This window comes from Propithecus coquereli, unplaced genomic scaffold (assembly GCF_000956105.1).
Source record: "Propithecus coquereli isolate 6110/MARCELLA unplaced genomic scaffold, Pcoq_1.0 Scaffold163, whole genome shotgun sequence".
NCBI classification, from domain to species: Eukaryota; Metazoa; Chordata; class Mammalia; order Primates; family Indriidae; genus Propithecus; species Propithecus coquereli.
The window spans coordinates 1,539,198-1,557,736 of record NW_012140858.1 but is presented as its reverse complement, the minus strand read 5'-3'; the positions used below and the strand labels follow the sequence as shown (position 1 = coordinate 1,557,736).

Sequence of the window (18,539 nt, the reverse complement as noted above, 5' to 3'; positions counted from 1 at the left end):
GTAATATTTTGACATAGATATGATAGGCTAAAGGACTAATTTATTATAGAAGGCAAAGAAATAAAGCTGTTCCAGGTAAAATTATATTATTTTTCATAGTCATAGAAAATGTCATTGATTCATGATACTTCTTGTATATGGAGATAGATATGGATATAGGTATAGATTTAGATATAGATACATATTTTTCTAAAGATTTAAAAGTGCATTTGAATTTTTAACAAAAGCCACTATTTGTAAAATTTGCTTCCTAGAACTTGGCCACACAAATGCACAGTATTTCTAACTTTTATTGATCATTCTGCCATTCTTTTTTTTCTCTTTTAGTTGACAGTCCTAGCTTAGTATTTAAACTTATATTTTAATCCATGTTTGAAAACTTTCTTTGATTGCTTATTACTCTTTCTAACATTACCAAAGTGTTTGTTTGAGTTATAATTGTCTTACATTAATTGCTTATAACCACATCAACAGTAGTGTAATATGTCATATCATTTCACATCTGATTAAAAAAAAAAGGCATTCTAGAATAAGTTTGACATAAGTTACCCAGATGAAATAAATAGAAAAACATTTATGTGACTTAGAGCATAGTTAGGTCTTTCTGTCCTGTATACTATTAATGGACACAGGATCTTCAGTTCTTAATGGTATGATGGCTGTATATACTTTTCCAAAAGATGTGACAGCCTTTTATAGATCTATTTAAAGTTATATTACTGTGTCAGTCAGTACATTTTTCACAATGAGAAGAATTGGTGAAAATGCAGAATAATATCTAGTAATTTAGAATTTTGTGGTCATTTACATCTACATATACTCACCTTAAAGTTTCTTTTTATTACATGTAATAGTTTGACTACCTTATAACTTACCTTGCTAGGTGACAGTTCTATATGTAACTGAGATCTTTCTAGCCAATATTTGCACCATAATTGGAGCATGACTTCTGCATGACAATGAGAAAAATATAAAAGATTATTTTATAGATGTATTACAAAAAGAGGAATTTTAAAGAATGTGATATTTTCATATTTCTTAATATTTTCAGATTCTATCCATATTTGGTGTAAAAAAGAAATCCACCCCAAAATTAACACTGACTTCCTTTTCTGGTTGCCATACTTGCGATGATGGCTTGTAATAGGGCATATTAGCAACAGAAAATGAGGGAAAGCAGCAAGAAAGGAGGAAAAGATAAAAAGAATGTGTTCTTATAATATAATTAGCCACTAATTTACTGAACAATTAAAGAAATACTAATGTTAGGTGGGAATGCTTCTGTAATTCTGATGTTTCCTCAATTAGTGTTATATTCCTGGCCTCTTTGCTCCTTTATACATTATCCTCAGGGGGGTGGAAAGTATTATCTGCATTATAATTAAAAATAAATGGAAATAATAAATTGGGCATAAGCTTGTGGGAACAAGCTGCCCAGGAGGAAGAGGCATGCTCCTTGGCTTCTCTGTCATGATTCTTTCCTGGGCAGTACTCCCTAGCTCCTACCCAATCTGTATCCTATTCCAGTCCAGCATACCCTCGTATTGGGTTAGTAACTCTGCCTAATTCTGGTGTTTAGTTAGCAAGTTCATTAAACTCTCAAACTAAGCTCTATTCTCCAACCTATCCTTTAGTAATAATAGATGTTACATTTTAATACATGTTTTGTTTCTTGTCTTATTTTATAGTTGATTCAGGTGCAAGAAATGTTACAACTTATTAGGCCTCCTCTAAAATTCCAATAATTAATATTATTTGACCATATCTATTGGAATTATTTATAATTAAAGTATTATTTGAAATAACATTATTAATCCAGTTTAGGATATATTCCATTATTATATTTTTAACCATGTGTTTAAAGATAGTAATGCATTTCTAAAATTATCTAATAATCATATTATTAATGGATGAAACTTCTATCTGGTTAAAATAACCAGAAGTGTGTGTGTGTGTGTGTGTGTGTTTGTATCCTCTACAATACCTAGGAAAGAAGAAAGGAAATTAGCATTTATTGAATACTCTAGGCCAGGCACTAAATTACATATTAGAAATAAATATAATGCTGTTGCTGACCTTGAGAAAATCACAGTGTAATAAAGTAGGCCAGACATGCAGATAGATCATTTCAATACAATGTGGTAAGTGCCAGGAGTATGCACAGAGTACTGAGAAAACAAAAAGAGGAGGCACTTTGCTGGCCTGGACATAGAATGGGCAGTTACATAAGATTTTTACAGAAGGTGCCTGAGAGCTGCAAAGTGAATAGGAAGAATTGACCTAGTTAAGAAAGGTTGGAGACAGGGAAGGCTTGGGGAAAACGAAAGGATTAGTAGCAGAAGGAAGGGTATGTGGAAAGTCACAGAGAAATTAAATAGAATAGAATGTACCTTTTATGTGTCAGAAACTGTACTTGGTGTTTAATCCTTATAACTATTCTTACTTTACATGTGACGAAACTGAGGCTAGTGTCAGAACTGAGATTGAAACACTGATCTGATGCCAAAGTTCTTTCATTTTTACCATTCATCTTCCTACCTAGCACAATGTTAGGTCCATTGATCTAAATATTTGTTCAACTTAATACTAATGTGTCTTATTGAAGAAATTTAACAACTATGATCATATTTTAGAATAAAGCATAAAAGTAAAGCCACATTGTTTTTTTCTGAACAAATTAATATTTTTATTAAAATTTCAAGATAAAGAAGAATGTTCTTTGACTCTTCAAGAAGAAAGTCCTATTGTTTGTACTAATAAAACCCTGAAGAAAATAAACCAGGAAAGGGGAACAAATAATGTCCTTGAAATTCAAGCATCAGGTATGCTATATGCTTTTAAAATGCATTTAAATTTACTTAGTTTGAAAGCCCTTTCTTTGATATCTAGGAAAAACCTCATTTTGCATTAAATTTTCTTCACTTATTTCAGATATTTATTCATTGCACTCCTACTTTTCAAGTTATTTCCAGACCTGGAATGCCCTATTCACTGTCTCTGCTCCTCCCCATTGCCCTACCCCAGTCCACTAAGCGTTATTTCTTCCTTCATTTACACTGCTGCTGCTTCCCTACATTAATCAGAGAACAACTGCAACTCTTCAGACTCTTCTGTCCAGTCCGGAAAATGAACTGCTAATAGTTGCTCTCTCTGTTCTTTTACCCACTATCAGGGTGATGTAAATAAGTTGCTATTGATTCCTATATTGATTTTTTGTTGTTGTTCTGCTGTATAGAATGTTCTTTGACTCCTACGGAACAGCCAGCTTAAGAACATCAAGCTAATTATTAAAATCAATAAGGAAACATGACACTGGTTCTCAAGTATCTTTTCATTCTTTTGGTTCAGTTTTATTTATGATCTCTAAGTGATTATGCAAATCTTTAAATAATGATATTTTAGTGGAAACTAGAAACAATTTTGCATTGTTACAAATTTGTTTGGCTTAGGGTTGTAAGCTAATAGTAGAGGAGGGAAAAGAAAAAAATACGTGGTTCTCTTTATATGGGTCATCATACTTGCCATGTCAAATTCATTACTGAATAAATCCTTTCTAATAAATAATATAGCCATAAAATTATGTAACTCTCTGGGTTCGTTTGTTTTTATTATTCTAATTAGAGTAAATATCCTAAAGTAAATCTGTATACAATCTCATAATTTTTAACTCAGAAAAGAATTTAGATAGAAATTCAGGTTTCCATGAAGTAACATGTTTAATTGGTGTATCAAAGAACATAGCATCCTTATAAAAACATTGCCTTTAATGCTTTTATTTTTGCAGATAGCCAGTGCCAAGCGTACTCTCTCCTAGAAGCAGCAGCTACTCCTATCTTAAAAAAACTTATGTGCCTCTGTACTCTCCCTGCTGCTAATTGGAAATTTGCCACTGTTATTTTTGACCAAACAAGGTTTCTCTTAAAAGAACAAGAAAAAGCAGTAAGTGATGCTATTCACCAAGGTGAGTGCAAATAAAATTCATATTATTTTAAAAGATATAAGTTTAGAGATTATTGTATAAAATTAGTAAAAATTGAGTATAGAAGATTCAGAAATGAGTCATGGACGAAGGTATAACTATAATTCAGTTTATGGTACCCACCCAAACCAATACTGAAAGATCAGCTAAGTAAGCAGAAAAAGGTAAGAAATATCAGAGAGCTTCACACAGAGTCCTAGAGTTGTGCAGAGGATCTCCCTCAAGTATTCAGCAGAGTATTGATCAAAGAATATATGTGAGGAAACTAGCTGAGGTTGTGGGAAAAAACATGTGAAAGAATTAGAGGGACTAGTTTGCTGCATTCACACAGGGCAGGGAGTAATGTCTGTTGCCTCCAGCTAGACTAGAAAAACTCAATTCACAGGGGATTAAGTAGAGTACTCAGCAAAAATGTTGCCTCAGTAGTGGAGAATAATTATCCCTAAGCTTAGCACTGCTCTGGACCTGCCTAACGAATCTCAAAGCAAGACCCAAAGGATCAAACTACTTCCAAGAAATTTAGCTACATCCCATAACAAAGCTCAAGAGAATTTATATGAGTACAAGAATACCTAGGACTCAACAGAGTCATATTCACAATGTCTGCCATCCAATCAAATTACCAGGCATACAAAAAGGCAAGAAAACACAACCCATAATGAGAATAATCAATCAAAACAAACCTGGAACTGACAAAGATATTAGAATTACCACAGAAGGATATTGAAACTTATTAACTGTTGTCTGTATTTTCAAAAAGTTAGAGACATAAAAAAGACCCAAATCAAACTTCTAGAGACTAAACTATAATGTATGAGATGAAAAGGATACTGGATGGGATTGATGACAGATTAAATATTGCAGAAGAAAAGATTAGTTAATTTCAAAGTATAGCAATAAAAACTCTAGCTATACAAAACTATAAATCATTAGTTGGTAAAAGAATGAAAAAAGAGAAAGAAAGAGAGAGAGAGAGAAAGAAAGAGAAAGAAAAAAGAAAGAAAGAAAGAAAAAAGAAAAGAAAGAAATGAAAAGAGCATCAGTGGGCTGTAGAACAACTCCAAATAGCCAGGCCAGGAGCAGTGGCTCACACCTGTAATCCCACCACTCTGGGAGGCTGAGGCAAGAGGATTGCTTGAGGTCAGGAGTTCGAGACCAGCCTGAGCAAGAGCAAGACCCCGTCTCTGCTAAAAAAAGAAAAAATTAGTCGGGCGTCATGGCATGTGCCTGTAGTCCCAGCTACTCAGGAGGCTAAGGCAGGAGAATCACTGGAGCCCAGGAGTTTGAGGTTGCTGGGAGCTAGGCTGATACCACAGCACTCTAGCCTAGGTGAGAGAGCAAGACTCCATCTCAAAAAACAAACAAACAAACAAACAAACAAATAGCCTAACACACTGGTAATTAGACTTCTCAAAAAAGAAGTTAAAAGAGGGTAAATGGAAAAAATATCAGAAGAAATAATGACTGAAAACTTTCTAAATTTAATGAAAACTACAAACCCACGGATACAAGAAACTCAATGAACCCTAAGTACAAGAATCATGAAGAAAGCTACAACAAGGTGCACATAATCAAATTGCTCAAACCCAACAATAAGAAGAAAATTGTAGGAGTAGCCAGAGGAGAAAAAAAATGTTATGTTACATACAGGAAACAAGGATAAGGGTGACATGAGATCTGTTGACATAAATAATGCAAATGAAAAGACAGTGAGTAACACTGTAAAAGCACTGAAAGAAAAATACATCAACCAAGTTTTCTATACTAGACAAAAATATACTTCAAAAATGAAGGCAAAATACATTTTCAGACATAAAAAAGCTGAAAGAAATTATTAGTTACAGATATGCACTACAAGAAATATTAAAGTACCTCCTACAGGCAGAAGAAAAATGATGCTAAATAGATCTACCCAAAGAAATGAAGACCACCAGAAATGGTAACTACATGAATAAATAAGTAAGATTTTTTTTTTGTTATTTAAATCTATATAAAAGGTAACTGATTGTTTAAACAAAAATAATAGTAATATGTTGGGGTGTTTATTACATATATAAAAACAAAATTCATGACAATAGGATGAAGGCCTGGAAGGGAGAAATGGAAATATACATTGTAAGGTCCTTATACAATAAGTGAAGTGGTATAATATCATCTGAAGGTAAACTGCGAAAATGTTAAGGATGTATATTATAAATCCTAATCACATTAAATAAATGTCTAAATTAAGGTTCTAAATACTCATAATAAAAAGGCAGAGATTGTCAGATTGGATAAAATGCAAGGCTCAACTAAATGCTGCTTGCAAGATATAAAGACATGTAAAGGTTAAAAGTACAAGGACAGAAGAAGATATACCATGCTAACACAAGTCAAAAGAAAGGTAGAGTGGCTATACTGGTATCATCAAAGTCAATTTCAGAGCAAAGAATATCATAAGGGATTTTTTTTATCCATGGTCATTTCATAATAAAGTGGTTAGTTCATCAAGAAGACATAAGAATCCTAAATGTTTTTGCACTTAATAACAGAGCTTCCAAATTCATGAAGCAAAATCTGATAGAACTGCCAGGAGAAAGACAAATCTACAATTATAGTAAGAGATTTCAGCACCCCTCTTTCAATAATTGATAGGCTAAGTAGGCAGAAATCAGGGATCTAGTAGACTGGAAGAATGCTATTAACTAGCTTGACCTAATTGCCGTTTGCAGAATATGCCATCTAACCACAGCAGAATACATATTCCTCTCAAATGTATACAGCACATTTACAAGATAGACCACATTCTGAGCCATAAAACAATTCTTAATAAATTCAAAAGAATTCAAGTCATACACATTCTATTTTCTGACCAGAATGGAATTAAGATAGATATAATAACAGAAAGATTATTGGAAAATCCCTAAACATTTGTAAACTAAATAAAACACTATTAAATAATCCATGGATCAAAGAAGAAATCAAAAGAGAAATTATAAAGTATCTTGAAGTGAATGAAAATGAAAACAACATATTCAGAGTTTATGGGATGTCACTAAAGCAGCTCAAAGGGGAAATTTATAGTACTAAACAGTTACACTGAGACCATGAAAAAAGGTTTCAAATCAGTGACCTCAGCTTTCACCTTAAGAAAGTAGAAAGAGAAAAGCAAATGAAACTCAAAGTAAAAAGAAGAAAGGAAATAAAAAAGACTAAAGTGGAAATCAGTAAAATAGAAAATAGAAAAGCAATATAGAAAATCATTAAAAAGAAAAGCTAGATCTTTGAGAATAGCAATAAAATTGATAGACCACTAGCCAGACTGATAAGGAAAAAGAAAACACAAATAGTCAATATCAGAAATAATAGAAGTGACATTATTCCAGATTCTACAGATATTAAAAGTATAATAAGGGAATATCGTGAACAACTTCATACTAACACATTTGACAATGTAGATAAAATGGACAAATTGCTTGAAAGACACAAGTTACCAAAGCTTATTCAAGAAGACATAGATCACCTATGAGACCTATATTTATATAAGTAATTGAATTTGTAGTTTAAAACCTTTCCACAAAGAAAACTCCAGGCCCAGATGGCTACCCTGGCTAATTCAATCAGATATTTAAGGTAAAAATAAAACCAATCTACACAAACTCTTCCAGAAAATAGAAGAGAAGGCAATACTTCCCAACCCATTCTATGGGTCCAATATTACCCTGTTACCAAAACCACATAAAGTCAGAAAACTACAGACCAACATCTTTCATGAACATAGATAAAAAATTTCTAAACAAAATTTAAGCAAATTTAGTTTAACAATATATTAAAAGCATAACACAATGACCGAGTGAGGTTTGTCCTAGGAATTCAAACTTGGTTATAGTAGCTGCTTTAAAAAAGTCTTTGGCTGATAATTTCAACATCTGTCATCTCAGAGTTGGCATCAGCTGTCTTTTCCCTTGCAGGTTGGCATGATCTGGGTTCTTCATATGCTCAATAATTTTGGATTATGTCCAAGACATTTGAATATTATGTTATGAGATTCTGGTTCTTGCTTAAATTTTAATTCTACTAAAGTTGACTTTTGTTGTTGTTTTAGCAGGCAGTCAATCTGGTTAAGTTCAGGCTACTTGCCTTTTAAGGGTTATAGTTCCAATGTGCTTTCACTTTGCAGAGCCTTTGCAGTGCTATTTGGACCTTTCCTAAATGTGTGTCACTCAATGGCCACTCTAGGACCTGGGAAATGATCAGGCCCATAAGTCAGTTCTTAAAACTTTTGCTATATTCTTTAGGGTCAAATTCATACCTGTGTAGCTTTGCAGTTTTCTCAGTTGTCATACCAGTCTGTAGGATCACCCTCGTGAGATCTCTTTTCTCCACTCTGTCCCCAACACATTCTGGCTCTGTAGAGCTCCCCTTCACTGTCCTTTTGCCAGAAAGTGAAGGCTTTAATTTCCTTACTGTGTCATAGACTTCTCATGATGGCATTTGGGGCCAAACGACAAGAGGACAGAAAGAAAAAAGGCAATGGAGATTCACCCTATGCTCTTGGATGAACATCTCCTCTGGCGACAGAGAAGGATTACCTTCCCACAGTGTTTTAGGCATCTACCTGACAGCCATTAATTACCATTGCCACCCTTGTTCCTGATGACCCAACCATTGCGGAGAGAATGGAAAAAATATTTAAAAGAAAAAAACCAGAGACTTTCTCCCACTCTCTCTTATTCATAGGAGTCCCCTTTTTGACTTCTCTGACTGTGGATAGAGGACTTCTCTTATCACTCTTTCTGTCCATACAGTGGTATGCACTTGTGGGTTTTGGGCTGCTTTAGTCCAGGCCAGGAAATACTAAAATGGGGGGAAAAAATAGGAAACTTGCCATTTGTTTGGTGGCATTTTGAAATCTGGATCTTCTTCCCCAGTCCACCGTTGACTTTTCAGAGTTCTCAGATAGCTGCTCCATGTATTCTGTCTTGTGTTTATGAAATATACTTACTCCATCTTACCTGGAACCTACTAGATTTATTTTTAAAGTCATTTTTTTACATTCGTTAAGCTTATATGTCCTATATATTTTAAAAGATTAACTCTCTTTTTAAAAAGAAAAGAATTAAACACAGCATGAAAGACTATAAATCATATTTATCTTCTTTCAAATAGAGTACCCCATTTTTGGGGGGAGCAACATTTTGCTTACCAAAACCTTGAGGTCACAGTAGTATTACTGAAACAGAATACATGATCTTAAAGGAAGGTGTTAATCCATAGTTTACTACTTGAAATACCTATGAGCCACAGGAAAGGCTTAGCAATGAGGATCAATTAAATGATTAAGATCAATACTTTTGGCATTCTGGTAATGATTCTACTAGATAGAAAAGAACAATTGTCAGAAAGTTGGCCTTTATGGAATAAGACAAGACTTCCACGGGGAAAAAATGACCTCTTAATTTAGTTTTAGTCCTGTGAGTCTCAGGTTTTAAATTAGTTGAATATAGATTGAGCTTCTAAAGACTGATTACCATTGAGCAGAATGGTGATTATTATAAAATATATAGGCATAGGTATTTATGAAGTATAATGAAATACAAAAAAGTAACATGGTTTTGGGTATCCAATTGAAACAATACTGCCTTAACCATGAGCAAGTAACATAGTTGCTACACTTGATATTCTTTTGCTGGCCCCAGAATTGGGATAAAACTAAGCCTACGAGTAACAATTAAGCAAACCTAGATTAGCAGTCAGACCACTTCCTACAAGTAGTATCCTAGTCTGTACTCCATTTTCCAAGCATTTTTATGTTTCCGGTTCCCCAAATACAGTTTCTCTGCCCTATTCTCATCCCTTCCAGGTCATGCATGATTTACTTATTCCCCAGTGTCCTTCCATACTACCCATAATTGGCTTTCCTTTTGCCGCTTAATTTCCAATGACTACTACATATTTGCCTTGCTCTTCACTGATTAGATCAATAATTTGCAAACTTTTTAGCATTGTCTTTGTTCAAATAAATATATCATGGGATCCCAATGTATGAAAACAGAAAAGTAGAGCTGCTCTGGTTAAATTGGGACAGCGAGCCTAGAATCCCATCTTCTTGATTTCATTTTTATATGAGGAAAAATCCAATCTATCATATTCGAAAAGCTCTGGAACCAAATGGAACACAATAATTAGGCAATTAGCCTGTCCCTGTCCCTGTGCATATATCTCTTGTTTGAGTCATATCTTTGAACAAATATTCCCAGGGTCTGCCTCCATTTCAAGGTATTTCTTCATGTTATGATCCTCCACCTTTATCTTAACCAGTTGGCAAGTTAGGAATTTAATTTTCTTCTTGCTTCATAACTGAGAATCATTGACCTTTTTTCTCAACACAAGTAGAAATAACTAAGTATTTTCTGGAAGCAACAAGGGTATGAGTTCTAAGGTTAGCTGTCTGGGTTTGAATGACAGCTCTACCATTTATTTACTGACTTTAGACAGTTATTTAACCTCATTAAAACTATTTCCTTATCCATAAATTGAGGATCATAATAAACTTGCCTGATAGGATTGTTGTTATGGATTCAATGAAATAACCAGCTTATATACAGCCTAGTATATAATAAGCACTCAATAATAAATGTTAGCTATCATTATTAGGCGGATTCTGATACTTATTCTAAAATTCTGATATATATATAGTCTGTCTTAAAATATGTTTTTCCTTACTTAGGTACAAATAATGAAAGAGAAATGATATTCAAGCATGCTGCCCTCCTACACCTTCTGGTAACAATTAGAGATGTCCTTTTAACATGCAGCTTGGACACAGCATTGGGTCGGTGGGGAAAAATTTTATTTCTTCTTTCTTCCTACTGAACTATTTCATCTTAAATAACTTAACTTTTCTAAAAAAAAAGATACACCTTATAAGAAATTATATAGCCTTCTTTTACTTATGTTACGCTAAGCATTATATACATTTTGACATAATTATAGTGGAATATATATTTTTATTCTGCTTGTGTTCATGAAAAGAAATTGTCTTTAATAATTATCATCACCTAGAAAAATAGGTTTAGGATTCTCTAAACTAGGTCTGAATTACATAGTCCTGATGGCCTTAGCAGATTTGATTGTCTAATCATTATCATGTACTACTTTTTAACATGAGATTTGACATTTTGCCATATACGTTTTTGGTTCTCATTGCATGTTTGTGGCCTTCAATCTTTGCTACGTAAAATATAACTAAATTATAAAGAGTAAGATCTTTTGCAGTTTCTTTTTTAGTTGTGTGTAAAGTAAGATATGACTTACTTGAATAATGCAACTATTTTGGGCCTGGCATGGTGGCTCATGCCTGTAATCCCAGCATTTTGGGAAGCTGAGGTGGGAGGATTGCTTGAGACCAGGAGTTTGAGACCAGTCTGGGCAACATAACGAGACCCGGTCTCTACAAAAAAGTTTAAAAATTAAAGCCAAGTCCCAGCTATTTGGACAGCTAAGCCAGGAAGTTTGCTGGGGCCCAGGAGTTCGAGGTTACAGTGAGCTCCAATAACACCACTATACTCTAGCCTGGGTGACATAGCGACAGCCTGTTTCAGGAAAAAAAAAAAAACTATTTTGAACATACTAGAAATTTTGAAGACTTTGGAAATTTTTTTCTAACCTATCAAAATAATTAAAATATCTGTCTTACTACATTACTGCTTTAGGTCCTTTATTACAGGATATTTAGACTCAAGAGTTGTATGCTTATAGGATTATGTTTCATAATTTAGAGTTTCTGGAACCTATTTCAAATATAAAGTGAAATAATTTTTCTCTGATCAAGACCCAGACAATTTCTCTTATCTATGACTCAGATGTAAATATTATTTCTCTAATCCAAGGTTTGGTAAGTATTGAGCAACAATGAATCACAATTGCACTCCCTCTAAAGCACTAGGAGCTTTGATATTCTAGATTCTGATATTCTATTTCGATATTATGAATAATAGCCTCACCATTTGTAGAACAATCTTTTATGGAAGCTGAGAAGTAGAATGAAGATGGATGAGTAAATGCAAGGGCATGTGACACTATACCCTTACAGTTGTTCCAGGGACTGGAAACTAGAGTTGTAGTCCCCACTCCTTACTTGTCTATAGATGGAGATAAGGCAACCTGGTCCAGTATCAACATTCAAATGGTTTCATTGGAGAAGAAAGAAAAAACATTGTGCTGGGCTTTCTAAAGGTAGCTGTAGCTTAGTTATAATACTTGGCCAAGATTGTAATCTAGCCAAGTACAATATGCTCAATATTTATCAAAATCTTGGATTGGAGTAATAATATTAATAGAGGATTGCTTGAACAGTATTTACCTTTAAGCACTTTATAACTTACCCTAGTTAAGTGAGACCATTGAGGCCTATATACTTGGACTGAATTATTTTTGCTCCTCTAAGAAATGCGTTTACTAAATCATACTTTGGCATTACTATCTGGCTACCTTGAGGAATACTATAAAATTAAAATTCTTGTTGGAAAACTAACTTCTTAAGCTCTAAATACCAAGCAATAATGAATAACCTAGCTTCCTTGGACATTTTTAGTAGAGGACTTTCTCACTCCTCTAAATCTCTTGAAAGCAAAGACCAAGGTAGGTTGTCCTCCTTTCTTTCTCTCTGTATAATGGCAGAGGAAGAAAAATCCTTGGAGGCCTGACTACCTGCCCTGCTCACTCCCAGAATTCTGTATTTTCTTCCAGCTTCCAGTTTGCTACCTCTCCCAACCTAGCAAGGTAATGAGTTTTAAGGTTCAAGATATAGAGTTTCCCTTCTGGGCTTTAACCCCAGAAATAAATTCAGTATTTATTACTGAATGTAATTTGTATTATAATAGAGATACATAGTAGTGACACAAATGATGGAGACTATTATCCTTAAGATGAACATGTTTTTAAGAAATAAGTAGAAGTTTTCCAAGTCAATATAATATAAAAGAATATTCTAGGCAGAGTTAAGAGCTCAGAGTAGGCCGGGCGCGGTGGCTCACGCCTGTAATCCTAGCTCTCTGGGAGGCGGAGGCAGGCAGATTGTTTAAGCTCAGGAGTTCGAAACCAGCCTGAGCAATAGCGAGACCCCGTCTCTACTAAAATTAGAAAGAAATTAATTGGACAACTAAAAATATATAGAAAAAAATTAGCCGGGCATGGTGGCGCATGCCTGTAGTCCCAGCTACTCGGGAGGCTGAGGCAGGAGGATCGCTTGAGCCCAGGAGTTTGAGGTTGCTGTGAGCTAGGCTGATGCCACGGCACTCTAGCCCGGGCAACAGAGTGAGACTCTGTCTCAAAAAAAAAAAAAAAAAAAAAACTCAGAATAATGGCCCAGGGGGTGGATGTGTTGCCAACAGTTCTTTGTAGCGAGATTGAAGAGGACAAGGTAGAAAGCTACAGGAACTAAGCCTGGAGAAGTAAGAAAGAGCCAAATCATGAAAAGCCTTTTAAGCTACACAAAAGAATTTAGACCTTATTCTGTAGATGATAGGGCACCGTTGAAACAGGGATGCTTCTCAATTAGATTTATTTTTCAAAAGGTTAAGTCTGATGGCAGTGTGGAGAATCAGTGGGAGGTCTGAAGATTAGGAGGTAGAAAGAACATAAATCGATCTCAAAGTTGCCCATCAGCCTAACAATGCTAGTATAAAATTAAAATAAATGTGCACATACATATAACACATGAACATAAACATTAATTTTTTAAATTTATTATTTGTTACCCAAATATTCATTAAACACCTTATCTACATAAGTTACTGTGCCAGGTGCTCTATTACAGTAATTCACAAAACTCACCGTGCAGCAGAATCATATGGAGAGCTTTTTAGACATAGAAATCATTGGGACACAATCTAGATTTACTGAATGTGAACCTTTAAGAATGAGTCTCAGGAATCTATGTTTAAAAATTGCCCTTAGTGAGTCTGAATTTAAGCACTGCTGTTTTAGCAGTTATACAAATTAATTATTAATATGTATAAATACCATGTATTCTGCCCTGAAAGAGCTTTAGGCTAATGAGGTTATTAAGTCATATACATAAATAACCAGAAATCAAGTACAAAAGTCATACAGATAAAATACCAAGAAAATTCTAGTTAAGTAGCATTTCAACAGGACTTGTATGTAAATATAGATTCTGGGATTTAGGAAGAGTGCAATAACATCCAACAAGCCAGGAGGCAGGAAAAGGATAGGATATATAATCAGAAAATACATAGAGTATTTCCAGGTATATTGGTGTTGTGCAGCTTAAAAAGAGACATGTGGTGTACACATTTTTAAGCTTCATTGAGTTTTAAAGTTTTCATTAGTCAGTAACTGATATCAGAAAAGAATTAAAGGTAATTTTTACTATCTCTGTTACAACTCTAATTTTCTTTCAGCCTTACCATGGATTTCTCAAAGAACAAAAAGACCTATGCAATTTTTTTTCTAATTTTGCTATAATAGGATATTTGTCAAATGCAAAAGATATCTACAGAAGCATTTTAGGCTCCTGTTTGGATGATATTTGGAGGCAGTTGGAGATTATTCGGTTTATTAGGGAAAAAAAGCCTGAAACCAACTACAAGACACAGGAATTGCAATGTCAGATACTAAGTTGGATGCAAAGTCAACAGCAAATTAAGGTTAAGTATTGAAATATATCAGATAAAAGTAATCAGTTTAAATAAGAATTGGATGTAAGATAACATTTAACTTTGAAATTATGAAATAGTCAATAATATTTAGCTAAGCATGCCCTACCCCAAAATATTTTCCTCATTGATGTTTGATCTTATCAAAATTTATTCCTTTGTATTAAGCATTGACATCTTTTACAACACAAATATTGACTTTGTAATCTTATTGTAATTAGTTTCATGTGTTTGTTATTTTGTCACTGTATCAAAACTGTGAAATATAATAACCATGAAGATATATATTACAAATATGAAATTCTTATTTTTGACTAGGTGCTGGTTATAATAAGAATGGACTCAGACGGTGAAAAACATTTACTCATTAAGATTCTTAATAAAATGGAAGGTAGGGAGTTGTAAATTATGTTTCATTTAATAACAAATGCTTGAAGATATAAAAATGTATTGATCTAACCAGTTTTTAAAATGAAGATGTAATTAACATACCATAAAATTCACCCCGAAAAGTGTACAACTCAGTGGGATCTAACCAGTTTTAAAATTAATCTGGACCATAAGTGTGTAATATGAATATTCTACAGTGTATTTGTATGTATTTCTTATTACTAATTGACTCCTGTTATTGATTGCCTACTAGTTGCTAAATAATACTGGCTACTTACAACTCTATGAGTAAGTTTTATTAACTCAGTTTTACAAATTAAAGTTCATAAAGGTGACATAGCATGCCAGATCTCACAGGTAGTTACTGAAGAGGTCAGGATTTGAACCTAAGTCTCTTTTGTTTTAGTGTCATTCTTCAACTCTCAATTCTTCAATTCTCTCGGTTATTTTCCTCACCTACTGGTGTTTTCTACCCACTACTGCCCCCTTCTGTCAACCCTGTCTACTTTGTGCTGTGGAACCCATTGCTTATATGTAAACTCTTCATCTCTCTTGTCTTAACTGAAGCCCAGCTTTTCCCCACGTGATACTGCTTCCCCTGTATCCCTAGAAGCTGATCATTTTCTCTATATCTATACCTTACAGGGAGAAAAAAGCTATTTCTTGGTTTCTACTATCATTTCTAAAACATTATTCCTCCATCCTTTGAGCCTGTGCCATATTGCCATACCATTCTCTACCACTCCATATTGCCATCATCTACTAACCACCTGGTCACTTCCTATCATCCATGGACAGTTGTGCACCTGACTCATGGTATTCTCTACACTCCTAATCCTGCCATTATCCTAGGTGTCTTTAATGTCTCTAATGTGAATGATTCATTCAACACTCTGGCCTTATAGTTTCATTGACCTCCGCAACAAAAATTATATTCATCTTCAGGTCACTCCTTGGTTATGCCATAGACCTCGTGATAATGCAGAACTTTCCTATCTCTGAACTTTAAACTCTGGTACATTGCTCTTTGTCTATAGCTAACTCTAGCTCTTTCATAATCTTCAGCATTTTAGAGATCTATAATCTGCCAACTCCTTTTTTGTTTCATTTTCTTATCTTTCCAGTCTTGGTAATTTGATCCATCACTTTCATCAGTCTTGTCCTTCTATTGTCCTTTCCATTTAAACCTCAACCCTGAATCAGTCAATAAAATTAACCTCTCTAGTCCTACACCTAAGATGCTGAGCACAATTGGAGAAAATTACACAACCATGTAGATTGGTGCCACTACAAACTCTTGTCCTCTGAACTTACTTGGCCTCTTAATACCTCTTAACAATCTTTCTACATATTCTTAGTTCCATTCCTATTTTCCTAATGGCTGTACCACAGACCTCTACCATGCCACCCATCCCCTCATTTTTGGAAGGGAATTATTCTTCCTAATTTCCATTAATCAGGTAAGAATCATCCTCAGTTTCCTTCCCTACCATCTACATTGCCTTCATTTCTTTCTGTAGAAGTGAACATCCACTTTTTGATGACCAATCTTTCTCTTGTGCTTTGGATGCCATCTCTCCCTGCAGTCTCAAGCACTTTGTTCCATTAGTTATCTCCTAGCCCATTCTTTCTCTCTAATGACTCTTTTCCTTAATGTTTAAGCCCTCTAGTCTTAAAATAAAATAAAGTACCACCCTCAACGTATGTCACCCTTTGGTCATTATTTCTTTTACTTCTATAACATTCATCTTTTGCCATCTCCATCTCCTAGAATATTTCTTTACTCTTACCTTACTAAATTATTTATCATGCTCTTTCATATCTCCATGCCTTTATACCTCCTATTCCTGCTATGAGAATGCTCTTCCCCCTTCTTTAGGAAGCTAACTGCTACACATACTTTAAAAATTAGTTAAAACGTTTGTTCAGGAAGTCTTCATTTAAATGCTTTATCTCTGTGCTCTCAGAATTATGTGCGTACTTTTAAGGCACCATTTACCACCGTAGGTTATAATAACTGGTTCTCTTGTCTATTTTCCTCACTAAAATGTCAGCTTCTGGAGGAGAAAGATCATACCCTAATTTGTATTCCCACCACCCAGGAAAATGCCTGCAACATAGAAGGCACTCAATAAAAGCTTATTGAATAAATGAAGGAGCCAAGGAATATCTCCCTATATACCTAGTACATACTGAGACTCGTGAAAAAAATTGAACTGAAATATATCAAATACAGCAACAAGTATCTGCTCATCAGTGCAGGGAGTGACGTTAACTAATTTTAAATTATAGTAATGTGTGAATGGAAAGGTCTTTCAAGCAAGGCCTTATAAGGTGCTATTTCTTAATGAAGTTATCATGTGTCCAGAGTTCAGATTTGCAAGCTTGGATATTATTGATTAGTTTATTAAGTTTTTCAGTTCTGGAAAGATGAATTCATATTCACCAAATTCATAAGATCCTTACTAATACCAAAGTGTTAGTTTCAATAGTTAATAATTGTGGAGCTGAGACTGCCACAGTTGTCTGGAATGAGGGTAATTGGAAACATTTAAAAAAAATCAGCAAAGTGCTGAGCAATGTTAGCAATATAAAACAAAGGGATTTGGGTAACCAAAGGAATGTTTTTGAGAAGAAGCTGAGAAAAGATTCCTGTCCACTGAGAATACTTAAACTTACTTAATAGGGCACATTCTCCTCTGATGTCACTTAAGACACATTGACAGATTATTAATCTATATCTCCTCTTACCTAGGCTTCATGCTGAACACTCCTGTTTCTTTTGGCATTTGGGATATATCATCACTATTCTTATTTCTTCATTTCAACAAGGTCTACTGACATAAAAATATTGAATCTATAAACTGGAAAATGTTTTTATTCTTTTTCAGACTGACAACTATCCTCATTTTCTATGAGCTAGACCTATTTCTTGTCTAGTGTTAAAAAGTAAAAATGTGGTTCTATTTTCTATGTGTTTTAAAATCTAGTAATGCACTTACTAAGTAATTAATCTGCTTTGGGGTCATAGCTAGTACAAATTATTTAAGCAGATTAGGTTTTAAATAATATGAATCAACTTATGAATTATAAAAGAGAAATAGTACTCACTCCTTATTACTACCAGAACTATTGTCGTATCAAGTAAAGTTACATGAAATTATTAAACATTACTCTGTCATTATTACATCATATCTTTGTGAATTTTACAGTTCACAAAAGTACACTAATAGAGTGTAGAATTTATTTGAACTAGAATTAACTATTCTTGACTTAATTATGTCTACCAAAAATAAACTCTGTGTGTGGCTACAGAATTTTTTGAAATTTATTGTATTTTGTTTAAACATTAGTAAAATAAGAAGTTTAAATTATAATTAAGAAGCAGGAGTAAATCTAAGGAACAGATGATGCCCAATACATCTTCTGCTTCTTATACAGACAGTAGAAAGAGGAAAAAAAATAGCATTCCTATCACATTGAAATACAGTCACTTGCTATTTAGTTAC

The 18,539-nt window shown here is 34.0% G+C and overlaps 1 protein-coding gene across 1 annotated transcript in view; it reads left to right on the top strand.

Annotated features, from left to right (window-relative positions):
- LOC105807708 (chromosome unknown open reading frame, human C9orf84) overlaps nt 1-18,539 on the top strand; it is a 128,942-nt gene that overhangs the window by 72,411 nt on the left and 37,992 nt on the right. Inside the window, exons 10-14 of the mRNA XM_012641133.1 lie at nt 2,703-2,822; nt 3,785-3,961; nt 10,689-10,793; nt 14,453-14,631; nt 14,959-15,031. Coding sequence (XP_012496587.1) covers nt 2,703-2,822; nt 3,785-3,961; nt 10,689-10,793; nt 14,453-14,631; nt 14,959-15,031 — 654 coding nt within the window. The remainder of the gene's footprint in view (nt 1-2,702; nt 2,823-3,784; nt 3,962-10,688; nt 10,794-14,452; nt 14,632-14,958; nt 15,032-18,539) is intronic.